General features: G+C 50.4%; 2 protein-coding genes across 3 annotated transcripts; both read right to left on the bottom strand.

The window, feature by feature from the left end:
* Positions 1-70: 70 nt before the first annotated feature.
* Positions 71-13,505, bottom strand: LOC126637572 (rho-related GTP-binding protein RhoG-like). 2 transcript variants are annotated; one of them, XM_050310947.1, is made up of 4 exons: positions 13,432-13,505; positions 11,186-11,259; positions 10,050-10,105; positions 71-4,419 (listed from the first exon to the last, which is right to left on the bottom strand). In XM_050310947.1, exon 4 carries the CDS (start codon positions 4,396-4,398, stop codon positions 3,823-3,825), a length of 576 nt encoding a protein of 191 aa, XP_050166904.1. In that variant the 5' UTR covers positions 4,399-4,419; positions 10,050-10,105; positions 11,186-11,259; positions 13,432-13,505; the 3' UTR covers positions 71-3,822. The 2 variants fall into 2 exon arrangements, with proteins under 2 accessions (XP_050166904.1, XP_050166905.1); XM_050310948.1 differs by lacking the exon at positions 10,050-10,105 and having other exon boundaries at positions 13,432-13,473.
* Positions 13,506-15,119: 1,614 nt separating this feature from the next.
* ITGB1BP2 (integrin subunit beta 1 binding protein 2) lies at positions 15,120-21,040 on the bottom strand. The gene is made up of 11 exons (XM_050310942.1): positions 20,912-21,040; positions 20,655-20,704; positions 20,498-20,554; positions 19,760-19,908; positions 19,510-19,625; positions 19,251-19,306; positions 18,325-18,395; positions 18,010-18,112; positions 16,562-16,681; positions 16,174-16,236; positions 15,120-15,430 (listed from the first exon to the last, which is right to left on the bottom strand). The coding sequence occupies exons 1-11, from the start codon at positions 20,973-20,975 to the stop codon at positions 15,179-15,181; spliced, it is 1,101 nt and encodes a 366-aa protein (XP_050166899.1). The 5' UTR covers positions 20,976-21,040; the 3' UTR covers positions 15,120-15,178.
* Positions 21,041-22,039: the final 999 nt, after the last annotated feature.

Here is a 22,039-nt window from a genome sequence, read left to right as displayed (position 1 = left end):
GCTTTTCCCCGGAATGCGATAAATTCAGCACGGCTGCGGCACACAGAGTCAATGCGACAAGCCACGGAGGTGGGGGGAAGGAAAGGTTTATTGCGACGCATAATTTAAAAGTAAAGAGAGGGGGAGGGGAAAAAAAAAATCCTTTAAAACTGTTAGACGTGATACAAATTATTTTATCGTATAAAATCGAGTCGCCAGTGTATGTATCAGTACCAACGCTTCAGAGTCTTGGGCTCCCGCTGGTGGTGGGGGGTCCTTGCTGCCCACCCAGGGGTGGGGACCCCCCCTGTGAGATCCATCCCCTCCTCGGGGTCAGCCCAAGCAGCACCAAGGTTTCTACAGAGTGAGGTTTAGCACTTGAGAACGAAGCATGGTGAGGCTCTTCTAGTTTAAATTTCATAGAAATAGCTGCAGCTGTAAACTGAAGAAAGCACTTCCACGTCTAAGCACACACCTCGTAACATCCTTTGGACACACAATTCCTGAACAAGCATGCTCAGCTTCAGCTGTATTTTTTTAAAAAAAACAAGTATTTCAGAAATCATTCACAAACTGAAAGATTAAAATCTGTCTCTTCACAGCGAGTCTCTTCTGTGAATTAAGACATACACACTGCATCTCTACTCAGTAACAAACTGAAGGATCTTGAACGGTTTGGGAAACCCACACGGCTTAACCGGGTTTTCTGATCTCCCAAAACAAGATAAAATCCAGCCATGGGATGATGTGAAGTCTGTATTTGTCAACTGCCCACAGAAGAAAAATAAAACATGGGAGCAACAGAACTGATTGTAGACTGAAGCACTGGACTACTTGCAATAAAATGCACCAAAAATTTGTGAGGGTGGGGGGAAAAGGCAGGAAGATCAGAAATGGAGAATGCCCACTGAATGAAGCTCATCCTCAGGAAAAGCAGAGGCTGGAAGAAACCAGCTGTCAGCCAGGGCTCTTACTCCTGGCAGGAAGTGACAGAAATACAAAGCATCCAAACAACCAGGTACTCCAAAGCCAGTAAAAAGCTTTTGATGGTGTTCAAAGTTCACTCCCTGCTCATTTTCATGACTACTGTGCTACTCTCCTCAGTACTGTTGTGCAATCCGTTTGCTAAGGAATCTAAACAGGCATAAAGTGTTCTGGCATCATGCAATCAATAATGCAACCGATTCAAATAAACTGATTAAGCAGTTGAATTTTATCTCGCCATACTCTTTTCCAGTTCACACCAGGATGGCTGTTTGTGAGCCTACAGAAACGGAGGGGGGGGGCAAGGGTTGTGCAATAATACCTTCTCACAAGATTTCTTCTCCACAAAATTCTTGTAATCCAGTTAGGAATAACCACGAAAGACACAGAACTAAAAGGTTTCAGCACGTAAAAAAAGTAAAAACTTTTTAAAACAGTAGTAGCTTCAGTACAAAACTGCAAATATATGTAGCAAAAAAAAAAAAAACCAAAGGTAGACTTTTAATTTCAATAACAGGCACCTCTTAAGACTAGTTCAAACATGTCACAGACTTTTTAAAGTACATCTCTGAATAAAGCAAAGGTTAAGGGCTTGCACCAGGGTAACTAGACAGTTGATTTAGGTCTGACCAGCATTAAAACAAACCATGTCCACTGGCTTAAATAAATACATTTTAAACGTGGTAAAGTCTATTTACTCAGTTACTGAAATTTACCTACAGAAAATAATCTTGAATTACAAGGCACAGAGTTAATTGCTGCCTGCAAGCCCAGCCCACACTAAAGGCCTACAGCTAAAGCCAAGGCAGAACGTGGTAAGTAGAGGTTATCTCACAGAATACTCTATACCCTCACAGCCTTCAGGGCACTGTGGCAGGACCCACATCTGGAACAGCACTTCCCCTACCGGTGCAAAAGACGCAAAGACACTCCGGGCAATGGCACTTGGTGAAGAAAAAGATGCAGAGTCTGCAGGGCTTCTGCAAACACCCCACAGACCGGGGGTTTTGGTACTGCCTGCGCTCAGGCAACGTCTGGAACTCGGTGTCGGTTCACTAACCACAGGTACCAGGATTTGGATTAACTGCAATTTATAAAGATCAGTGGCTAAAGCAGTACCAGAGTGAGCACGTCTCGGATAAACAAGAACTGCAGTTGGCGTCAGCATCAGCTACACCAGCTGAAGAAAGGCACATCCTCTCCAAGGAGCGGAATTAGGGCGCAAATAAAAACATTTCTATCCACCTGGTATTTTTGCCAGCATCAGAGAAAGCAAGCTCAAATTAACACAAGATCCCTAATAACCTTGTCGATGTATTTTCTGTTATCTTGCTAAAACGAGGCACTTTTTTTTTTTTTTTTTCTGACCAGGGTATAGACACCAGTGCAGTTTTGCATGTGTGGGAATCACAAGAAAGCAAGTTCTGAATGACCAATTGAGGCTGCAGCCAGACAAAGACAGCACTGTCAACTTCAGACAACAAAGCCCAGTCCAGCACCACTGGTTTCACACAAAGTATCTTTGAAGCATGCTGCTTTCATACCATCGAGCTGGAAGGTTGAAGTCTAAGGAAGGTTTCATGCGCTCACTCCTCAGCTGGTCCCGGAACCACACATAAAGAACAGTGCACATCCTGAAAATAAAAGCCAGCTGCCACTTACCAGAGCTGCTGAAGAAAGTTAAAAAGTATGTAAATAGAACTTGGGTTAAAAGAGTTCGTAATAACTGAGCATCCAGTAGAGAGGGGGGAAAGAAAAAACTGCCCAGGTAATCCTATCCAGTGACTGGCTAACCATTATACAGACTGAACTGAAAACAGGGAGAAACACGGGCTCCTGCAATCAGAACCTCCCAAATTTCTGTCAGTGTTCTCACAGAAAAAAAAAAAAACAAAGGAATTTGCCATAAAAATCTCAGGTGGTGGCCCCAAGAACGTTAAAAAGTGAAGCAATTAATTCCCCAAGAGCTGCTATCAAGTCCCTGGGATTCATCAGAGAGATTACATCGATAATCTCACTTTGAGAAGTGTCATCCCAAAGATCTCAGCCCGGGAAGGTAACTGTTAAAACTTTATTCTCAGGGTGCAATGTCTCTTTGGACAGTGAAATAAAATCTCAGTTTAGAAGTCTTATGGAAGACTCGCATCTGAACTACTCTTCCACTTCTCCACCTCAAAACTATGAAAATCACTTGTTTGAGTGATTAATCATTTTTCTAAGTTCCTTACATTAGGAAAAATCAGCTCCTGCTTCTGTTAATAAAATCATTGCAGGTATTCCCTGGGTCTTGCTCATTGCATTAATCGTGCCTTAGGCTAACTCTTCATATTAACGATCACAGTTCACTATAAGGTGAATCTCAGTAATATTTCAGGCATTTTTGCAAGTAAACAAATTGTTTTCAAGCTTTAAATTGACAAAACAACCGGACTTCTGTTTGTAAAACAAATTCAATCAGTAAATAAAGGATGGGAAAAGCAGCAGCTGCACTTAAAGCGGGGTTATCAGAATTTGTGCTTTTCAGCAAACCTAGGAACTGATGGCTATCTAGTAAAGAAGTGGCTTCAAAGGATTCTCCTCTTTTATTTTCCTCCACTAAAGTAAGGACAGAACCCAGGTGATCCCTGGAGAAGCTGGAGACTGGAACTTTAGAAATTAAAGTAGATATTTGACCTCTCAGTTGGAAAAAAAAAGACTGTTCTGTTTCAGTTTCCCTGAAGCAGTAAGACTGCAAGAATATTCACTGTATAACCGATTTCTGCTTAGAGCTGTTAGTGCAAGATGCAAATCTTCAATTTGAACTCAATTAAAAAGCCCTCCAAGATTCTAGTCAACAGCAACATCCATCACCCCAGGGGACTACAATAGGACGCATTTCCTCGTGTTCTTCTTTGTCACAGGATACAGAACTGCACGGACAGCTTCGGCAAACACCTCCCGAACCCCCTCCTGATTCAGCGCCGAGCACTCCAAATATTTGACTGCTCCGATTTGTTTGGCCAGCGAAGTCCCCTGCTGCGGGGTGGTGGGAGCCAAGCTCTGCTCTTTCAACTTTTTAACCGTTTCCAGGTCACTTCTCAAGTCCCTCTTGGTGCCCACGAGAAGAATGGGGACGTTGGGGCAGTGGTGAGAGACTTCGGGGTGCCATTTGTGCCTCACGTTCGCGTAGGAGGAGGGGCTGCCGATGGAGAAGCAGATGATGAAGACGTTGGTTTGAGGGTAGGAGAGCGTGCGCAGGCGGTCGTACTCCTCCTGGCCCGCAGTGTCCCAGAGGTTCAGGCTGACTGTCCGGCCATCCACAGTCATCTGGGCGCTGTAGTTGTCGAACACGGTGGGGATGTACTCCTCTGGGAAGGCATTGGTGGTGTAGCTGATGAGCAGACAAGTTTTCCCCACGGCGCCGTCCCCGACCACCACGCACTTTATCGTCTGCATTCTTCACCCAGAGACAAAGTCCTGCGCACAGCGAGAAAAGGAGTTAGGAAAAGCACGCTCTCGATGATGGTGGCCATTTGAAAGATAAGCTTTAGCAAGTGTTTTTAATATAGCTAACAATTTCTTATCACAGCTTGACACACATTCAGCATCTCGAGCCATTCTAAAGAGCTCCCGGGGCTAGGAAGACAATAGTGAAATGGAGATGCCATGAGTTGAGAGCTAAGTGACAACTGGCTGCATTCCAACCGTGTAAGTACAAATTAGCCAAATTCCCACAGTCTTGCCTTACTGCCAGACTGTTTCCCACAGGCAAAAGGACGAGTCCTTAGAGGCACCTGCAAGTGGAAAGGGATCGTGACCTCAGACCCAGTAACAAGATACTCTGTCCTTTGTAGGTTCACACAGACACCTCTGTGCACACACACACTCTCCGAGATTCACACTTCTTGCCTACGTAGTCTATTGCCTAAACAGTTTACCACAAAGAAAGGTCCAAAAGTTATATGATAAACCAAGATATTCGTGGCTGGGCCGCACTGCAACTGTTTACTATAATAATTCACCATACTCAGGTCAATCAGACCTCAAGAAACTCCTTTACTTAGAGGACAACAGATAAAAGGTTCAGAAAGTAGCACATTCAAGAAAAGCTGTTCTTTGAAATATAACCAGCCATAGTACCCAGATTAGAGTACATAAAGAATTTTTCTGAAGAAGCCAAGAACAGATTACTCTCACTAATCAGTGACAGAACAAGCAGAACTTAATAGGCTTGAGCTACTTGGTGTCCTCTAAATAATGAGCATGAGAAAAGCATATGCTGTAAAAAAATAGCCTTCCTGGGCAGACTGGGGAACTGTTACACAGGAGATACCTGACACGATATATGTAGATTAGGTTTGATAATCTAACTGATCTGGTCTAAAACACGATTAATTTTAAACTTTCCTCACACGAAGAGCACTGTATTTGAAAACAGCACGGAACTGCAAGCAGTCATTTGTTGTACATTTGTTGTACGTTGGAGCTTCCCCAGCCAGTCTGAACAAGAAGGAACTTGCATCTGCCTTCTCACCCAAATGCCTTTGAGGGACTCTCAGAATCCTCAACGTGCAACCAGCAGCAAATATGCTGTTTCAAAAAATGGAAAATAGTGGGAAGAACTTTTTTAGCAGGGCCTGTTACAATAGGACAAGGGGTAATGGTTTTAAACTAAGAAAAGGTTGATTTAGGTTAGATATAAGGTAGAAGTTATTCACAATGAGGGTGGTAAAACACTGGCACAGGTTGCCCAGGGAAGCTGTGGATGCTCCATCCCTGGAAACGTTCAAGGCCAGGCTGGATGGGGCTCTGAGCAACCTGATATAGTTGAAGATGTCCCTGCTCATTGCAGAGAGTTGGACTAGATGGCCTTTAAAGGTTCCTCCCAAACTAAACTATTCTGATTGCATATTCCAGAAGGATCTCAGCTCCAACACCATCAAAGAATAAAAGGGAATATGGGAAAATCAGCAAGTCAAGTCACTTATAACTCATGAAAAGCCCTCCCTCCAACTTCCTCTTCACGAGGATTCTGCTGGGCTGGGTGAAAATGGGCTACCTGGGGCTTTGGCACAAAGCTGCAACAGGCACCTCAAGTGACAACCACTGTGGTCACAGCAACACACAGTGCTCAGGGAAGGATCCAGTGTGTGCACAGGCACTGCTGAAAACCAACCAGTGGTGGGAAGCAGTGCAGAAACCCAGCAGGGGAAAAATCTGGAGGGAAACAAAAATGCAGAAGCAGATGATCCCTTTTGAAAACGGCAGGAACTAGATTTCTAAAACACCTGGAATGAAATCTGGCAAGTATTTTTGAGCTCTGGCAGAAAAGCATACACATGAGTTTCTTCACAGATCAAAAAAAATCAGTCGTCCCATTTCAGGGCTCCGGTCAAATGTAAAGAGAGGAATGTATGGAACTGCATGAAGGTAAGCAGTAAAATGAAGAACAGCACTGAGGGCAGGACTGAATATATTATTCCAGAACAGTTGCACCAAGAATGTAATTTAACAGCACTGGAGGGGAAAAAAGAAGAGAAAAAAAAAACCACCAAACAAGGAAGTTGTGCTAAATTAGAAACTTGCATTTTGCAAACCCCAAGGCTGAAGCCCATTTTAATATTAAATTACTTAAAACGTGACAGATTACACATTTTTGACATTATACTATTAATCGAGATTGAACACTGTTAATGGCAGCACACAACACAGTTATTTCTGAACACAAAGGGGCTGAGGGCTACAAGTAAAAATGTCCTTTAACACTGTAACACTGTTCTATCTGATGATGCAACCGTGACTCTCCGTGTAGGGCAGATTATTGACTGCCTTGAGACACTGCCACACTCCCTCCATCTGCCTCCAGGAGATTCCAAACCCTCTTTCCCCTTCCCAGCCCGGCAGCACAGCACCTCCTCAGCTGTGCCCACACACTGCAGAAGGGTGAGGAGTTGAACTGCTGATTAAACTGGATGAAACCACAATCAACTGCGATGCTCCAACCAAGCCAGGGGCAGCAGATGGTGGGAATGAATCACCATACGCTGCTTCTGCTGCCAAAGTCACTGGACTGCAGCACACAAGGCAGGTTTTAAAGCTTACTCCTGCACTTACATCAAACCACTGAAGTACCAGAACATGCTCTGCCAGAACCCTCAGTGGTGACCAACACCACTGCTCCCAGAGCAAAGGGTTTTCACCCCAAATGAATTATCCGTGCAACAGATGATTCATTTTGACCAGTCAGGAACAAGGGACATCACAGGCATGGCAGGACTAAGTCAGCTGGACACATGCAACAAAAAATTCAACTCTAGCAACAAGAGTCTCATGAAGAACAAAAAAACACAAAACATTTTACGTGCCCAAAGCCCAGTCTCTAAAATAAACAAGGTGCAAAGGCTTGTAAACGGATCTCTCTTTAAAACACAAACCAAAAGCTCCCCCAAGGGCTCACACCTCTGGCATCTCTAAGCACGTCAGTCCATGACAGGGCATCCCCAAACTGCACCCAGCCTGAACACAACAGGCACTGTCTGGGGGGGTCATCACCAGCACTGCCAGGCAGCCCAGAAATCATGAACTGATCAGCTGCAGAGCCACCTGTACCCCAGACCAGCAGCACTGAACACAGCCTGACTCAAAATGTCTCACGACAGTGTGTTACCCCAAGATTATTTTGTTGGGGCTTTATTTGGGAGGTTATCAGAGATTGGAAGTTGGAAACTGGTAATAAAGTAACAAAAAGGCCTGGAACATAAATGCTCTTTCACAGAATTAATACCTGGAATTACCCTCTCTAAGGCTGGGGTTTTAGGAGAGTAGCAGCAGGAAATAACTCCATACAAACATGCCAAAGCATCAGGCAAAGTATTAACTCCACAAACACAGCTAAAGAGCTTGCAGGTTTTTAAGTGTATTTCTCTGAAAGGCTCTTTTAAAGTAGGTTGCTTTAGCTGAAAGGAATCTCGTGGTATATGCAATGCAAACACACACCAGAACACACATTATTTGCACTGAAACACAGAACTTAGATAAATTAATCAAAAAAATAATGAGTAGAAAGAAGATACTACACTCCAGAAACCTGTATGTTGTGAGCAGGTGCAGTTTGGTAAAAGATTTACATCTGGAAGACAAAGATCTTTTTAATTTAAGTCACAACCAAGACAACTAATATTACCTCTATCAGGCCTTTTCTATTAAATCCAGGTACTGCTTTCTACAAAATATATGAAGTCTCAATTTAGTTTTTATTGTAAATAATTTGTCTAGCAAGAAAACTCTCCTAAGGTCATAAAAAGATGGGTTTCAAATTTACATGGCACCCTTTAAGCTGACTATCTAAATGCTATCTAAATATAAATATATACTGAAAATAACCCCATCATCCAAAACCAAAATTACCAACAAACATTACCAAGAGTGGGAAAATTGGTTTAGGGTTTGTTTGGGGTTTTTGGTGACCTTCTTAATGAATTTTTGGGGAAATTTTAGAAAGAAAAACTCCACATACAATAAGTAACAAGAACTGAAAAAGAGCAAAATACAGATTAACACGTCAACACATCAAAAAAAATACTTAAGAATTTAGAAACAGAAAGCTGGGCACAAGCTTCAAAGCCAGGTTTAAAGGTTATGCAACAAGAGAAACAAGTGAACAGAAAATCCAAAGTAGTGAGAGGTAATCCGGGTTCTTAGCCCTGTCAGAGAAAGGACTTTTATTACAGTTAAGGTTCTAGCAGCTACAGCAGAATGGGAACAACTTTCAAATAAAATAATAATTAATTTAAAAAAAACACCAAACACAAATCACCCCACACAGGAGCATTGTGCAAAAATATGCAAATGAGAGTTATTTCTATCCTGTCCATCAGTGCCTTTGAATCAGAGAACTGGCATTCCCTGTTTGGGTTAGTTTCCTCCTCAGAAGATGCTGCAAAGTCTGACTTCACTGCCTGCACACCTGGCACTTCCTCTGGAATGTGCAAGGTTTCAATCGGCATGTTAAGACATCATCTGGAGAGCTGCTCCTGTTCTGACCTAATTAAGTCTTTTCTGGGATCATTAACGTGGACAGCTTGCTCTCCCAACACCCAGATGAATATCTGTCGGGGAAATTCACGATTCTGGATCACACTCCCCCTCCCCACAAAGCCATCACAAGTGAAACCACGGGAAAACTTCACGTTGCATCACGATTTTTTTTGCGGGAGAGAAAAAACTTCCCCATCTTCCCCTCAATACCGCTGAAGGAAAGTTCCCTGCCTGCTGAGAGAAGGGGGGATACAGTGACAGAAAACTGAGAGGAAACAGTAACCCAAGTTCTTCTGTAGCTTTCTAGATTTATGCTTTCGATACTTCCGGCACTTCTAAAAACTCCTGGCAGAGGAGCTACTTCTTAGCAGGATATGCCTCTGCCCTTGCTGTGCTAACAACCAAATGCCTCTTTGCTGGGTGGATTTTAGCTTTGTTACTGCTCTTTGACATCAACTCACTTTCACTGAGTTTGTCAGGTCTTCCCTGTCTCTCTTTACAGTTTGGATACGGCCCCGTTTTGGCCAAAAGTGAGCCAAAAACGCACCAGGAGTTCAGGTGGAATGAGCTGTGCTGATCTGTGTCACCCTGCTCAGACACCACACTGGACCAAGCCCTCGCTTGGATCAGACATTTGGTCCTGCCTTGGCAGGGGGGGCAAGCAGAAGTTAGGAAAGATAAACGACTTAATTGTTCATCTTTCAGTAACAAAAACTGGATCAGAGATGATTCACTGCCCACCTGAAACATGAAGTCAGGCAGAAACTTTCAACAGGGAATGGGGTGGGTAAGGCAGCTCCAAGTGTATCACACCACCCTCACCCATGCAAAGGAGTTAATTCACATGTGCAGCTTCCCCACCAAGACTAACAGGGAGGAGAAAGGGGCTCTCAGCAGTTTAATCAAGACTCTGTTACTATTCCACAACAGCTCAGCTTACTCGCCATTGTTTTAGGCAAGTGCCAAAGGAATGGACAAGTGCCAGACTTTTAGAATGCAGGCCAAGAAAGAGTAAAAAAACTTAAAGAGGAGACCTCATCCCTAATATCCTTCAGCAATGAATGACCTACTTGGACTTCTCAGCGCCTCTCCAAGTTTTCACACAGCTTTCTGTCCTGCCATTTACCTGCAAGAGAAACAAAACACTCAGCAACACCCCGAGTGGCAGCAGATGGGGGGGAAAAAATCAACAAGCCAAGGCAGATTTCAGCAGCACAGCGGGAACTGCGCACTCCACCACCCAAGCTCCACGCAGAACGGAGGAGGCTCATTTTCTGCAGAGCTCTCTGCCTGGAAATTCAGCTCCCAGGCACATTTCACTGATGCCTCACTGCAGTTCTTACTGGTTGTTCCTCCAGTGTCAGTGCCACAAAGCCCTCACGCCTCGATGCAAAAAGTCGTTTCAAAGAAATAGAAGAAAAGGCTCAAAACCTTTCAAATAATATTTTTAAAACCTCTACCCCTGACAAATTAAGTTGAAATTGGTTTATTGATTTAAAGATCTTTTTTTTTTCCCAGGGATGAAACACACACAAGCTTTACCATGTAAGCCATATTTCTTAGGGAACTACAATGAAAACAAAGTGGTCTGCACGAGGTATTTGGGCACAGCAACAACACAAACCTCAGTGCAACAACACCCTTACTACAGGCACTCATACTCCAAACTTTATAGGAGAGCAATAATATTAGTGACCAAATATCAAAGACCTTAAATGCCACGAACCCAAGATTATGTTTAATGGCTAATTAATATTTAAAAAGGGTGTTAGCTCATGAAACAACACTGCAACAAGGTACAGCCACACAGTCACACTGGAGCTAAAAACTAAGACTCCAGCAGGTATCTGAAAGCCCCAGTGTAGGAACGTGACATAATCAAAAAGCTGCAGAGTATTAAACTTGATTTTCCTCCTGCCACCCCCAGAATCATGGATGCATCCAGGCAGGGAGCCTTCCCAATTTATCTGAGCTCCAGTGACCCTGACGAGCTCCAGTGGCGAGCACAGCAAAGGTGTGAGAGCAGGAGCCAGGACCGCAGAGTTCTGTGCCCACATCCACCACTCGTCTGCTGGGTGACACAAGCAACTTGCCCAGGTCCTGGGGACCACAGTCAGTTCATCAAAAGTTAGTACCACAATGTCCTTTCCACCTTCTATAGATTCTGCCTTAGGCATCACTGTGGGCCAAAACAAACAAGCAGTACCTGAGGCTTTGAGAAGAGGTGTATTAAGCACCTTGCAGGATGAATGATAACTCCAGTTTAAGCATCCTCGAGTCCTATTTGGGGTGGAAAGAGAGAGAACTGTTAGTCTGTCTCCCTGTCATCTTTTGTCACCTGGCATTTGCTGGCACTCTGGGTTGTAACAAAGCCACTGTTGTATCCAAAGGGCAATGTTACACCAGGAAAAGCTAAGCTTCTTTCCTGGAGAAATAAAAGCCCACACACACTTTTCACTGGACTGGGTTTCTTTGATTTCTCCTCCTCCACCCGAAACCTTCACTGGGGTTGGAGGGGGGTGTGTGTTAAAAAACACAAACAAAACCCAAACAAAACCAAACAAAATACAAAGCACACAAAGCAAAACAGGAAACAAACAAACAAACAAAATCAACCCAAAACAAACAAAAATGCACTTGCTCAATCAGTAACAGTTCTCCAAAGTGTCCTTAAAGAGTTTTGGTGTGATTAAGACAGGAGTTAACACATGCACTCGTTGTGGTTTTTATCGTGGCCTGTGCACTACAATACCGCAATTTTTGCCAAGTCTCATTTGCATCGTGTATTGCTGCTCTAAAATGTGAGCAAAAGTTAAGGAGTTTCTCAGCAGTCTGACAGATTTACACATTACAGGCACGTACAGCAAAGTGAAAAAATATTCCCTGATAAGGTATCACACCAAACTGAGTGAAAACACTTTGGACTGCAAAAGAATCACAGCCTCACCAGGTAAGCAAATCAAACTGCATATTTAATTTCCTCCTGCTAATTGCAAACCGCATATTTCATTATTTTTCCAAGATCTCTGTAAAATTCCTTCATAGAAGAACATTCAAAAGCGCCTTTTTTAAATGGAAACAGCAAGCTAAAATGCCAAATATGTCTCATAATCCTCAATTCCCTATAGGAAAATTGCTGTGCAGCTGAACAGCAGCAAACTGGCCCAAAACTGTGCCTTTGAGCGATGTACTTTACATCTCACACGGAAGAGAACGTGAGCTTTTGAAAATCAAAAAATAAGCTTGGGGCAAAGAGCTTAATGATGCTGCTCAAGGAGTACTGCACTCCAGCACGGGGCACATGTTGCAAGTACGGGGTACACACAAAGAACGCTTAAATTAAAGTACCTAAAGCTTTTTTTATAACTCAGATTATGGTGGGAATCTCAAGTGTATATGAGGAATAAACAGTGATTACTCACTGGTTCTAAAAAAAAAAAAAAAAAAGGACTAAAAGGGACAAAAAACATTTAAAAAAGAAAGAGAAAGAGAGAAGTTCAGAACAAATAAAAAGCAGGATTGCTTCTTGGGGTTTGAGGTTAAGCAGGAATTCCTCAGTGCAGGTTGTTATAAAACCTGAAAGTTCATAGGACTCCAGAGGAGAACAATTAAGCTGATGGAGTGTCCTGTGGCAGCTGCTAAATGAGACAATACCTGCGACTCCTGACAACGCTCAGAATATTTTAGGTCACTACCTTGCCCTGCTCTTCCCGAGACAGCAATTTTAGAAGGTAGATCAAATACGACTCTCTTTATATCCCTCCCAGGAAAAAAATCCACTCTCAGCAATGAAAGAAGAGACCTTTCCAAAGGCAAACTCATCCCGTGCCAACTTTTTATGACACCCGGCGGGAGCAGAGGTCGCCTCAGACCCGCGGCGGTGCCCGCGGCACGGATCAGCATCATCAGCATCATCAGCCCGGCGCCGGAGCAGCGCGGCCCAACCTCCGCTCCCCGCGGGACGGGCAGAACCACGACCCGCCACGGGCCCGCTCCCCGAGAAACGGCACCGCGGGAGGGCTTGTTTAAAAACCTTTCCTCGGTTTCTCTGCCCACCCCTCCCCGGACGAGCGCATCCCCCGCCCCGTGTGTGGACGCGCATCCCACCTCCAACACCCCCGGGCACCGCCAGGCCACGCGTCCGGGGCGCGCTGCCCCCGGCGCTCCCGAGCTCGCCCTTCCTGGCGGGGCAGGTGCCGCAATCCGGTTCCCCCCCAACCCCGCACAGCGGCGAAGGGGCCCGCGGTGGCTCCGCGGCCGCCGCCCCGCGCTGACAGCGGGGCCGGACGCGGAGGATGTTCCGGCACCGCCGGGCGGGAACGCGTGCGCGGGGCCCGCCGGGGCCGCTCCCCCGCCGCGCCCTCCGCCGCCCCCCGCGGCTCCCCGGCCTCCCCACACACCCACCACCACCACCCCGCCGCCCGCTCGCCCCGCTGCCCGGCCCGCTCTCACCCCCGGGCGGTGCCTGCGGCCGCCGCCGCCGCCCCGGAGCCCGCGGACCCTCGACCCGGCCGCGCCCCGCGCCCGCCGCGCGCACGCGCCCTCCGCGCCTGCACCGCCCCCCGGGCACCGCCAGGGGGAGCCGGAGCGGCCCCGGCACCGCCCGGCCCGGGGACAGGGACAGGGACAGGGATAGGGACACGGGACAGGGACACGGGACACGGACACGGCACCGCCCGGCCCGGGACAGGGACAGCGACACGGGACAGGGAGACGGCACCGCCCGGGATAGCGACCCGGGACAGTCCGGACCCGGTACCACCCGGCCATGGGCGAATGCCCCGGGGCAGTCCCACCCCGCTCCCGAACCCAGCCCCGGTGATGGGCCGATGCTCCCGTACACCCCCCCGCCCTCCGCCCGCCTGCGCGCCGCGGGCAGCATCTGCCCATGCTAAATTCGTTAATTTCTGGTTCTGCGTTCATCCCATTGTAGCTTGGATCTGGTTTTGAATGATTTCTTAAGTTGATTCGCTTTAAAGCCCACGATCGGGAGTAAGAAATAAGAGCACGCATCTCTGTGCATGCACAGTCAGAGAATCGTAGAATCAACCGGGTTGGGAAAGACCTCTGAGATCGTCGAGTCCAACCTTTGACCCAACACCACCTTGTCAACCAGACCATGGCACTAAATGCCATCTCCATCTCCAGTCTCTTCTTAAACCCTCCAGGGACGGTGACTCCACCACCTCCCTGGGCAGCCCATTCCAATGTCTGCTCACTGTCTCTGTAAAGAACACCGAATATACATCATGCACCCTCAACAAGAATAATTCTTTCCTTAAAAAGAATTGCAAAACTCGGCGACTGCTTTTGCTTTCTCTACACAGGACTATACAATGAGTGGCTGATGCCCTTGGGTCTCTTGTATGTGTGGATGCTGCGGTGCAAGCTGCACAGGGCGTGCGCCGCCCCCGTTCCCGGCGCTGGGCGCTGTTTCACAGCCCGGCTGGTGCGGAGATCCCCCACCCCCGCACCCTCGGCGTGTCCCGTGCCGCGGGTGGTATCGCCCTCCCCTGCCCCGGGCGCCGTCACGCCTGTGACGGGCTTTTTGGGGACCCCACGGCCCCGCTGGAACTGCCGGCAGCGATGGCATCTCCCCGGTCCCCAGTGCCCTCCAAAGACCCCCAGGGCCCGGTTCCCTTCCCCTCCGCCGGGCGAGGGAGAGGCAGGGTGGTCGTGCCCAGCAAATCCCGGGACCTGGTACCTCCAGAAGCGCCAGGGTCAGGTAGGATGCCAGGCTGTGAGCACCCCCAGGAGTGCCAGGGTCAGGCAGGATGCTGGGCTCTCAGCACCCCCAGGAATACCAGGGTCAGGCAGGATGCCAGGCTGTGAGCACCCCCAGGAGTGCCAGGGTCAGGCAGGATGCCCAGCTCTGAGCACCCTGGGCCCCAGGGACACCTGGCCCAGGCTGCCTGAGGTGCAGACAGGGGAGCTCCTTCTGTTGTCCTGCCCCAGCCAGGCACAGGAGAGGAAGTGGCAGAAGGCAGGGTTTGGCCTGCTGACGTTTCTTAAGCGCCTGTCAGGGATTTCAGAGTACAACCTTTGCTCTGGGTGTTTATTACTTGTCCCTTCTGACTGGAGGAGAGGGCACGCTGCAGCCTGCACACGGTTCAGGGTTAGGTCTGCTCCTCTGGAGGCCGTGCCAAGGTCCCCAGCAGCTCAGGAACCAGCACTGCTCAGCTGCTGAAGCACTGGACTGTCAGCTGCTCGGTGTTCCCATCTCCAGCTCCTCATATTCCTCCTCCGACCAGCTCAAGCTGTCATCAGAGTCCTCCTCCTGCGCTGCCCTAAGCTCCTCTGCGCTGGCAGCCTCCTTCTCCTGCTCACCACAGGGCTGCAACTTGCTCTGGGGGAGCTCCAGCCTGGCCCAGGAGCCAGGGCTGGCTTTGCAAAGTGTGATCTCCACCTTGGTTGGGACCATGCTCACGAAGCTCTTCTCTATTTCGATGGTCTAGAGAGAGGGAAAGGTGCAGTGAGCTGGGCAGGGGAGGGCGGGCAGCACATGCTTCTCTTTCCCCATGTTGGCAGAGCCCTGCCAGAGGAGAAGAGAGCAGAAATCTCCTCTCCTTGTGTGCTGGGAGAAACCTGGGCTGCAGCTGAGCTGAGCTACGTCTGAGGAGCGCCACAGTGCTGGTTCAGAGCTGGGCAGAGCTCAGCTCGCCACAGCCACACGCGCAGCTGCGGCACAGCCTCTCCCCAGCAGCGAGCTGAGCTCAGACACAGCCATACCCACACCTGTCAGCCCTCTGCTGCCTGCAGGCACGGGCAGCACGCACCACAAATGCAGGCAAGAAATGCACATGCAAATTCCGGAGTCTCGCTGCTCCTCCCCAGCCTGCAAGCAGCTGAAAAATCAGAGTCGCTCCCCTCTCGCCACTGCCTGCCTGCAGCTCGCTGCAGGGGAGAGGGGGGTCTGCTGGGCCAAAGAGCATTTGGGGTGGCCTGAGACCAAACCCAGAACACCTGTAGAGCTGGCAGTGACCTCCAGCTCTCATCTTAGCCCAGGATTGATCAGTGCACCCACCTCAGCCTCCCCACAGCCCCTAAGGCATTTCCTAGAAGAGATGGCTGTAAATGCCCATACCTGGGCAACCCAGCCCAGGACCAAGAGCGAGCACAGGCTGCCTCAAAGCATTGCAGCCCAGCCCTATGCAGACTGCTGGAATAGGGAAATCAAAATAAACAGGATCTTACCCCCCAGAGCTCCAGTTCTGCGTGGAAAATTTTATCCCCTTCAAAGATGACATGAGCCTCAAGCTGAAACATCAACAGAAAATTATCTGAGTGGGTAGCACAGCACTGCCAGAGCTCTTCCCTGGACAGTGCAGCCTCCTTTCAGCACCACAATGTCATCCCCCATCCTGGCTCAGTGATGGCCTGGTGATCCCCTCAGCACCTGGCAACATTTCACTGCCTTCAGAGCATGCCAGGTTCACCTCTGTCACAGGTTGGGTGATTCAAGGCCAGCAAAGCCACCCAGTGAGGCTGAAAGAGCACCAGGCCCCTGGCTGGCTCCTGGCTCATCAGAATGGGGTGGTGCCATGGAAATACCACCCCCCCCAGCTCTGCTGGCCCCACTCACCACAGTGCGATTGGCTTTCACGCTGCTGAGGGCGGGCAGGGGGTTCTTGGCATAGACTGTCACCACCACCTGGCTGCTGGTTTGGTGCCAGTCCTGCCGGCACAGCACGGCCTTCTTGTCCTGCCGAGGAGAGGAACCCATCAGAGCAACCCATCAGGGGAACCCATCAGAGGAACCCACCAGAGCCACCCACCACGGCACGGCTGGAGCTCAGCCCATCACACCCCGAGCAGAGGGGCTGTCTGAGCTGGAGGATGCTCCTCTGCACATCTCCTCCAGGCTGAGGTTGGCATCAGCTGAGCAAGGCCCAGCCCTGCCTTTCATGCAGGTCTCTGAAGGAAGATGGTTCATGCAAAGCTGGGCAGCCCCTGCCAGGCTGTCCCATTCAATGTGGGATATCTGTGCTGTGCTTAGGGTTGCTCCAGGACTTGTTAAGATCAGAGACATCCCCTTCTTGTTCAATCTGCTGTGCCCAAGCTCGTAAGTGCTGTGTGCAATCAGGAAACTCAACCTGGAGGGCACTGCAGTGGCTGTTGCTGGACATGGACTATACCACCACGCTAAATTTGGGAGCCAGATGAGCCCCAACTGGCCACATTTCACCCTTGTCCACCTTGTCAGTGCCACAGGTAGCTTTGTCCCCACCAGGCTCATTTCTGAGCATCACCCCCTGCAGCCCTCCCCATTGCCAGCCAAAGAAATGTTCCAGGAGGAATCCTGGCCCCAGGCTTGGGTGACAATCAGCACAAAACATCTGCATCACAGCATCACACTTCAGTCAGGCAGCCTCCTTTACATTCAGGGTTTTCTGCTCCAGGACAAAGAAGAGATCAGGCTCAGAGAGGATTGCTGGGACCAGTGCTGACTCAGAGGAACACTGTGCACCCTCAGGGTTATCCTGGGCTACTTTGGTGCAACTTTCCCAGCCCAAGGCTGTTTTCAGTCAAGAACTTCCCTGGAGAAACTTCCACAAGCCAAATATTGGGAATTGGGATCTTCTCCTCACTGCCCTGCCACGATCCCATGTTGGTATGTGGATGAGATCCCTCCTGAGAAGCAGCTGCAGAGGGAAAGCCTCAACCCAAATTCAGTTTTCTGCAGTCATCTGTCAAAACTGTTGGGATTTGTTTGCAGGACTTTTCCTGTGCTGTCTGTGTGGCAGCCTGCAGTGCTGGCTATGCCATGTCCAGGGCCAGGTCCTGCCTCGTTCATCTCCCTCTACTGCACATCTGCCCTTTGGGTGTGAGAGCTGACACATCTTGTGAATGCAGAGCAGCATTTTAAAGGGCAGATGGGCAAAGATCAGGCATTCAAACCCTGTGCAGTCATCTGTCAGCAATTAGGAATATTGAAGCAATGAAATGCAGGAGCCCGTGTGAGTGCAGAGCGAGGGAAGGAGCACTCCTCAAGCGCCTGTAATGGCACTTGGCTCACATGAGCCCCCTTACCCCCTTCTCTGTCCAGCAGTGGCACCCTCTGCTGCAGCCTGGCTGGTCCATGAAGGCACTGAAGTCTGTTGTTTTGATTCCACAGCAGCTCCAGTACTTCATCCTGAGGAGAGCAGGGTGACCTGAGTGGGGAGGGCACACAGGAGCAGGACAGGGGTGTGGAGGGAGAGGGGCTCGTAACCAACAGCTCCTCCTGCCCCCCATCATCACCCACAGCTGCCCTGGCTGCGCTGCTGAGGCCACACAACCGTGCAATGCAACACTCCCAGCCCTCAGCAGGGTGAGTTTGCTCCCTGGCAAAGGGCTGTTTCTTACCCCTCATGGAAGACAGGAACGCCAGGATGGAACGTACAAACCTCTGTGTTGCTCTCTGGGCCCTGGTAGATCTGTGGAGAGAGAAGCAGAGGACAGTTCTGTCTGTGCCTCTGGCACAGCTCGATGTGGCACAGCCAGGTGTTCACTCATGGATGCCCATCCACACACAGGGCACAGCACAACGCCCAACATCACCCTTTTGCCAGGCCCAGCATCTGTGAGGACTCACTCTGGGACTGCACCCAGCCAGCAGCCCAGCACTGATCCCTGCTCCCAGAGCAGCCACCCTGGCTTTCCTGGGACAACAGTGTCACCCCCATGACCCTGGCAGCAGCCCTTCTCCCAAAGACAGCCAGTTCCCAGCCTGGGGCTGGTTTGGATGCCACAAGAACTCACTCTGAAGTGCAACGGGCCATTTGTCCATCCTGTCCTTTCCCCTCCTTCCCAGACCATGTCAGTCTCATGTCCTCACCTACCTCCTGCCTTTTCCTCCCTTCTTGCTCCAGCTCTGCTGCTTTCCAAGCATTCCAGCCCTCCCACCCCTACCTTGAGGCAGCCTTGGGGCAGACACAAAGTGGGCTGTGCAGCATTAATTGAATGGCAGGTGGGAATCATTCCACGTACATTTCACTCACACAGTGAAGTTTTGTGGCTGGCTTTGTGCTGCACTTCACTGCAAGCAATGGGCAGCAGTGAAACACAAATGTACCACCAATCTGGAGAACTCTTACAGGAATGGGGCTGGGAGGTGATGGAGGCAGCGCTGCAGGGATGGATAGGATGAGCCCATGGAGCAGATGGGCACTGCCACCTCCCACCCTGCCGGACACCCTGCCCTGCACCTGGTGGCACCTGGGGGATGAGCCCCGTGAGGGTCCTGGCCACGGGGAGAGGAGGGCGAAGCAGGGACCCTGCGGGGCACTCACCGCCTTGCAGCCTGCGTTCTTGCACCTGGTGCCAGCTGTCGCCTGGGCAGCCTCCCCTGCAAGAGCAGCACGACTTCACACACTCACCCCACCCTCACCTGCCCCAGATCCCCCCTCAGCCCCCTGCAGTGCCCCCCAGGCCCCAGCCCTGCAGGTTTGCAGGCGGCTGAACACGTAGCACCCAGCGCTGAACCCATCACGCCAACCCCCCAGCTGAGCTCGCCACCTGCAACCCCACAGCCGTCCAACACCTCATCACTACCTGTGCCACTGCTCTCCAGGGTCTTGTCCTCGGAGGACAGGTTCAGTTTCTCCAGCGCCTGCTCCAGAGACCTGGACACCTTAACGGGCAGCGGCTGCCTTGGCTCATCAGAGCTGGGGAACAGCAGCAGCAAAGGCTGAGTCTTTGGGGTTTTTTTGCAATTTAAGTGCTGCTGCCTCTCCTGAGGAAGCAGCGGGGCAGGACACATGCAGAAGCTTCACAACACTGTAAGCTGAGCCTATCTCACCTTGGTCTTTCCCGCAGCATCTTCTCAGCTGATTTTGGTCCTTGAAAGATGAGTTCCTTTGCTGGCTTGGCCTTCGGCTCATCTGAGGTCTCCCCTTGGCTGGAAGGCTCAGGGGGCTTCTCCTTGCTGTGAAAACCCTTTGTGCATCCCTGGACACCAGAGGCAAGCCTGATGACTGCTTTGCACTCCCAAACACGGTGGCTGCTCCCAAACCCTGCGAGTTTCCATGCTCTGGGGGCTCTGTGTCCTGCAGGGATGGGCTCTGACCCTGCACCAGGGCAGGGGCTGCGTCCATGGGAATTCTTGGGGACAAGATGGTGTGGCAGCCTCTCTGGGGCCATGGCAGACAGGTCTCAGCCCTGCTGCACCCCAGTGTGGCAGGTGAATGGCAGCAGGAGTCTTCTCCATGTCCCCAGGCCTCTGGTGCCTCCTTCCTCCCCCAGGACCACTCAGACATTCTCAGCTGTGCTGACACTTGGGGCATTTGTGTTCCTCCTACGGGATCCTGGTGGGGGATCCCAGCCCCTTCCAGCACCCTTCTGCAGGAGAACCTGCCCTGCACTTTGGGAGCAGCATCCTTGCTTGCAGGCTCCTTGGAAGTGGATAGGAAACCCCTGGCTGGCAGGGCAAAAGGGGCAGCCTTGGCAGAGGATGGGGATGGGACAGGACAGGGCAGGGGCCAGGAGGAAAGGATGGAGGAAGAGCATTTGGGTGCATTTGGGCTGGTGGGTTGCTCACCTTTATGGAGAGGAACTCAGAGAAGTCTGTTGTGCGTTTCTTGCAGCAAGACCAGCCCTAGAGGCACCAGGAGACGACAAGCTGGTCAGGTGTGGGCAACCCTGCTGGGCACAAGGTCAGCCCCTGAAGCTGCAGCCCCAGCTCCTGCCCCACTCACCTTCAGGGCATCGTGGAAGATGGGGACACCTGGGTGATACAGGCAGGAATCTGAAAAGGGAAAATGGGGCAAAAGCTCTCAGGGGAAGCGATCCTGCCCACGAGCCACCCGTGACAGGGGCAGGTCCAGAGCCAGCTCCTGCCATGCGGGCTCCCTGTGCTGGGCTTGGTAGCTCCAGCATGGCAGCCAGGGCCACACACTGGGACAGCAGCACACATTCCCACTCCCTCTGGTGCAGGGCACACGGGCCCACTCACCCTCGGCGTTGTGCTCGGGGTCAAACCTCTGCCCGCAGCCCTTGTTGTAGCACAGCAAAGCCATCGCCCTGGACAACTCGCGGCGTCCTTCACTCCTGCCACAGAAATCCCACCGGGCTCATCCCTGCCCGTGATCCCTCCTCTGCTTCCCCAGAGTTTCCAGCCCGGGCTTTGCCTATCTTTGGAGGCAGCCGTGGGAGGCGCTGGTAACCCGAGAGCGGGCTAAAGATGGACAGAGCAGCTGACGGGGCCTGGCGCCTCTCTTATCTCAAAAGGCATTTCTGTCCTGGCCCTGTGCCCAGCAGAGGGGATGGGCACTGCAGGGTGGCCTGGGGTGTGCAGAGGTCCTGCCAGTGCCTGCCATCCTGCCAGCATCCCTTGCAGAGGCACCAGCACCACCCCAGCGCTCACACACACAGCTCCTCTGGACCAACTGCACCGTTTCTTTAGCATTTACAGAAGCAGCTGAGTTTCCTGAAACAGATCATGGGTCACAGTCTGTGTCTAAGGGATTATAACACAAGCAGGTCTGGCTAGGTCTTGAGCCTCGCAGAACTGACAGTTAAAAGGCAATAAAGCACCTGTGGAGCTGCTTTAGGATTTTATCTCTGTGTTTGACCAGATCTTAGCATTTTTCATTCACCCCTCCAAAAGTGAGTGTTCTGCATGTTCCTTGTCTTCTGTCTGGACATATCCTGCAGGTGTCCCTGCAGGGGATAGGGGAGACAAACACCACCCAGAAGCTGCCTGTGACCTCAGGAGACCAGGCCTGCCTGGTTGGCTCAGACTGCAGCAGCATTTTATACCCTTTCACAGGCCAGTGTGCACCACAGTCAATCACACACATCTCACATCCCCCACCTCTGGAATACATTAATTATGTGAGCATTCAAACAGTTCCTCCTGCAATACCCACCTGCTGTTCTCATCTGATCTTAGGGGTGTGTGTGGGGGGGGGAAGGACACACACAAAGACCAAGACCTGACTATGTTTCCCTGAGCTCACACCAAGGATGAAAACTGTTCCATGGAAGATCACTGTCATCACAGAAAAGTGCAAAATGTTACTTGGCACCCCTGTACCCAGGAGGGGTGTGCCCAGACTCCCTGCCCCCATTCTGGGACCCA

This window comes from Myiozetetes cayanensis, unplaced genomic scaffold (assembly GCF_022539395.1).
Source record: "Myiozetetes cayanensis isolate MyiCay16 unplaced genomic scaffold, myiCay2020 scf15, whole genome shotgun sequence".
In the NCBI taxonomy this organism is placed as follows: domain Eukaryota; kingdom Metazoa; phylum Chordata; class Aves; order Passeriformes; family Tyrannidae; genus Myiozetetes; species Myiozetetes cayanensis.
This window is presented reverse-complemented; position numbering and strand designations above follow the sequence as displayed.

Excerpts from the sequence above, each read along its gene's own strand:
- LOC126637572 (XM_050310947.1), bottom strand. The coding sequence starts at position 4,398 with ATGCAGACGATAAAGTGCGTGGTGGTCGGGGACGGCGCCGTGGGGAAA.
- ITGB1BP2 (XM_050310942.1), bottom strand. The coding sequence starts at position 20,975 with ATGGCTTTGCTGTGCTACAACAAGGGCTGCGGGCAGAGGTTTGACCCC. Across the intron at positions 20,555-20,654 it reads TCTTCCACGATGCCCTGAAG|GGCTGGTCTTGCTGCAAGAA; the intron begins GTGAGTGGGGCA and ends TGGTGCCTCTAG. Across the intron at positions 18,113-18,324 it reads GTTCCTGTCTTCCATGAGGG|GATGAAGTACTGGAGCTGCT; the intron begins GTAAGAAACAGC and ends TGCTCTCCTCAG.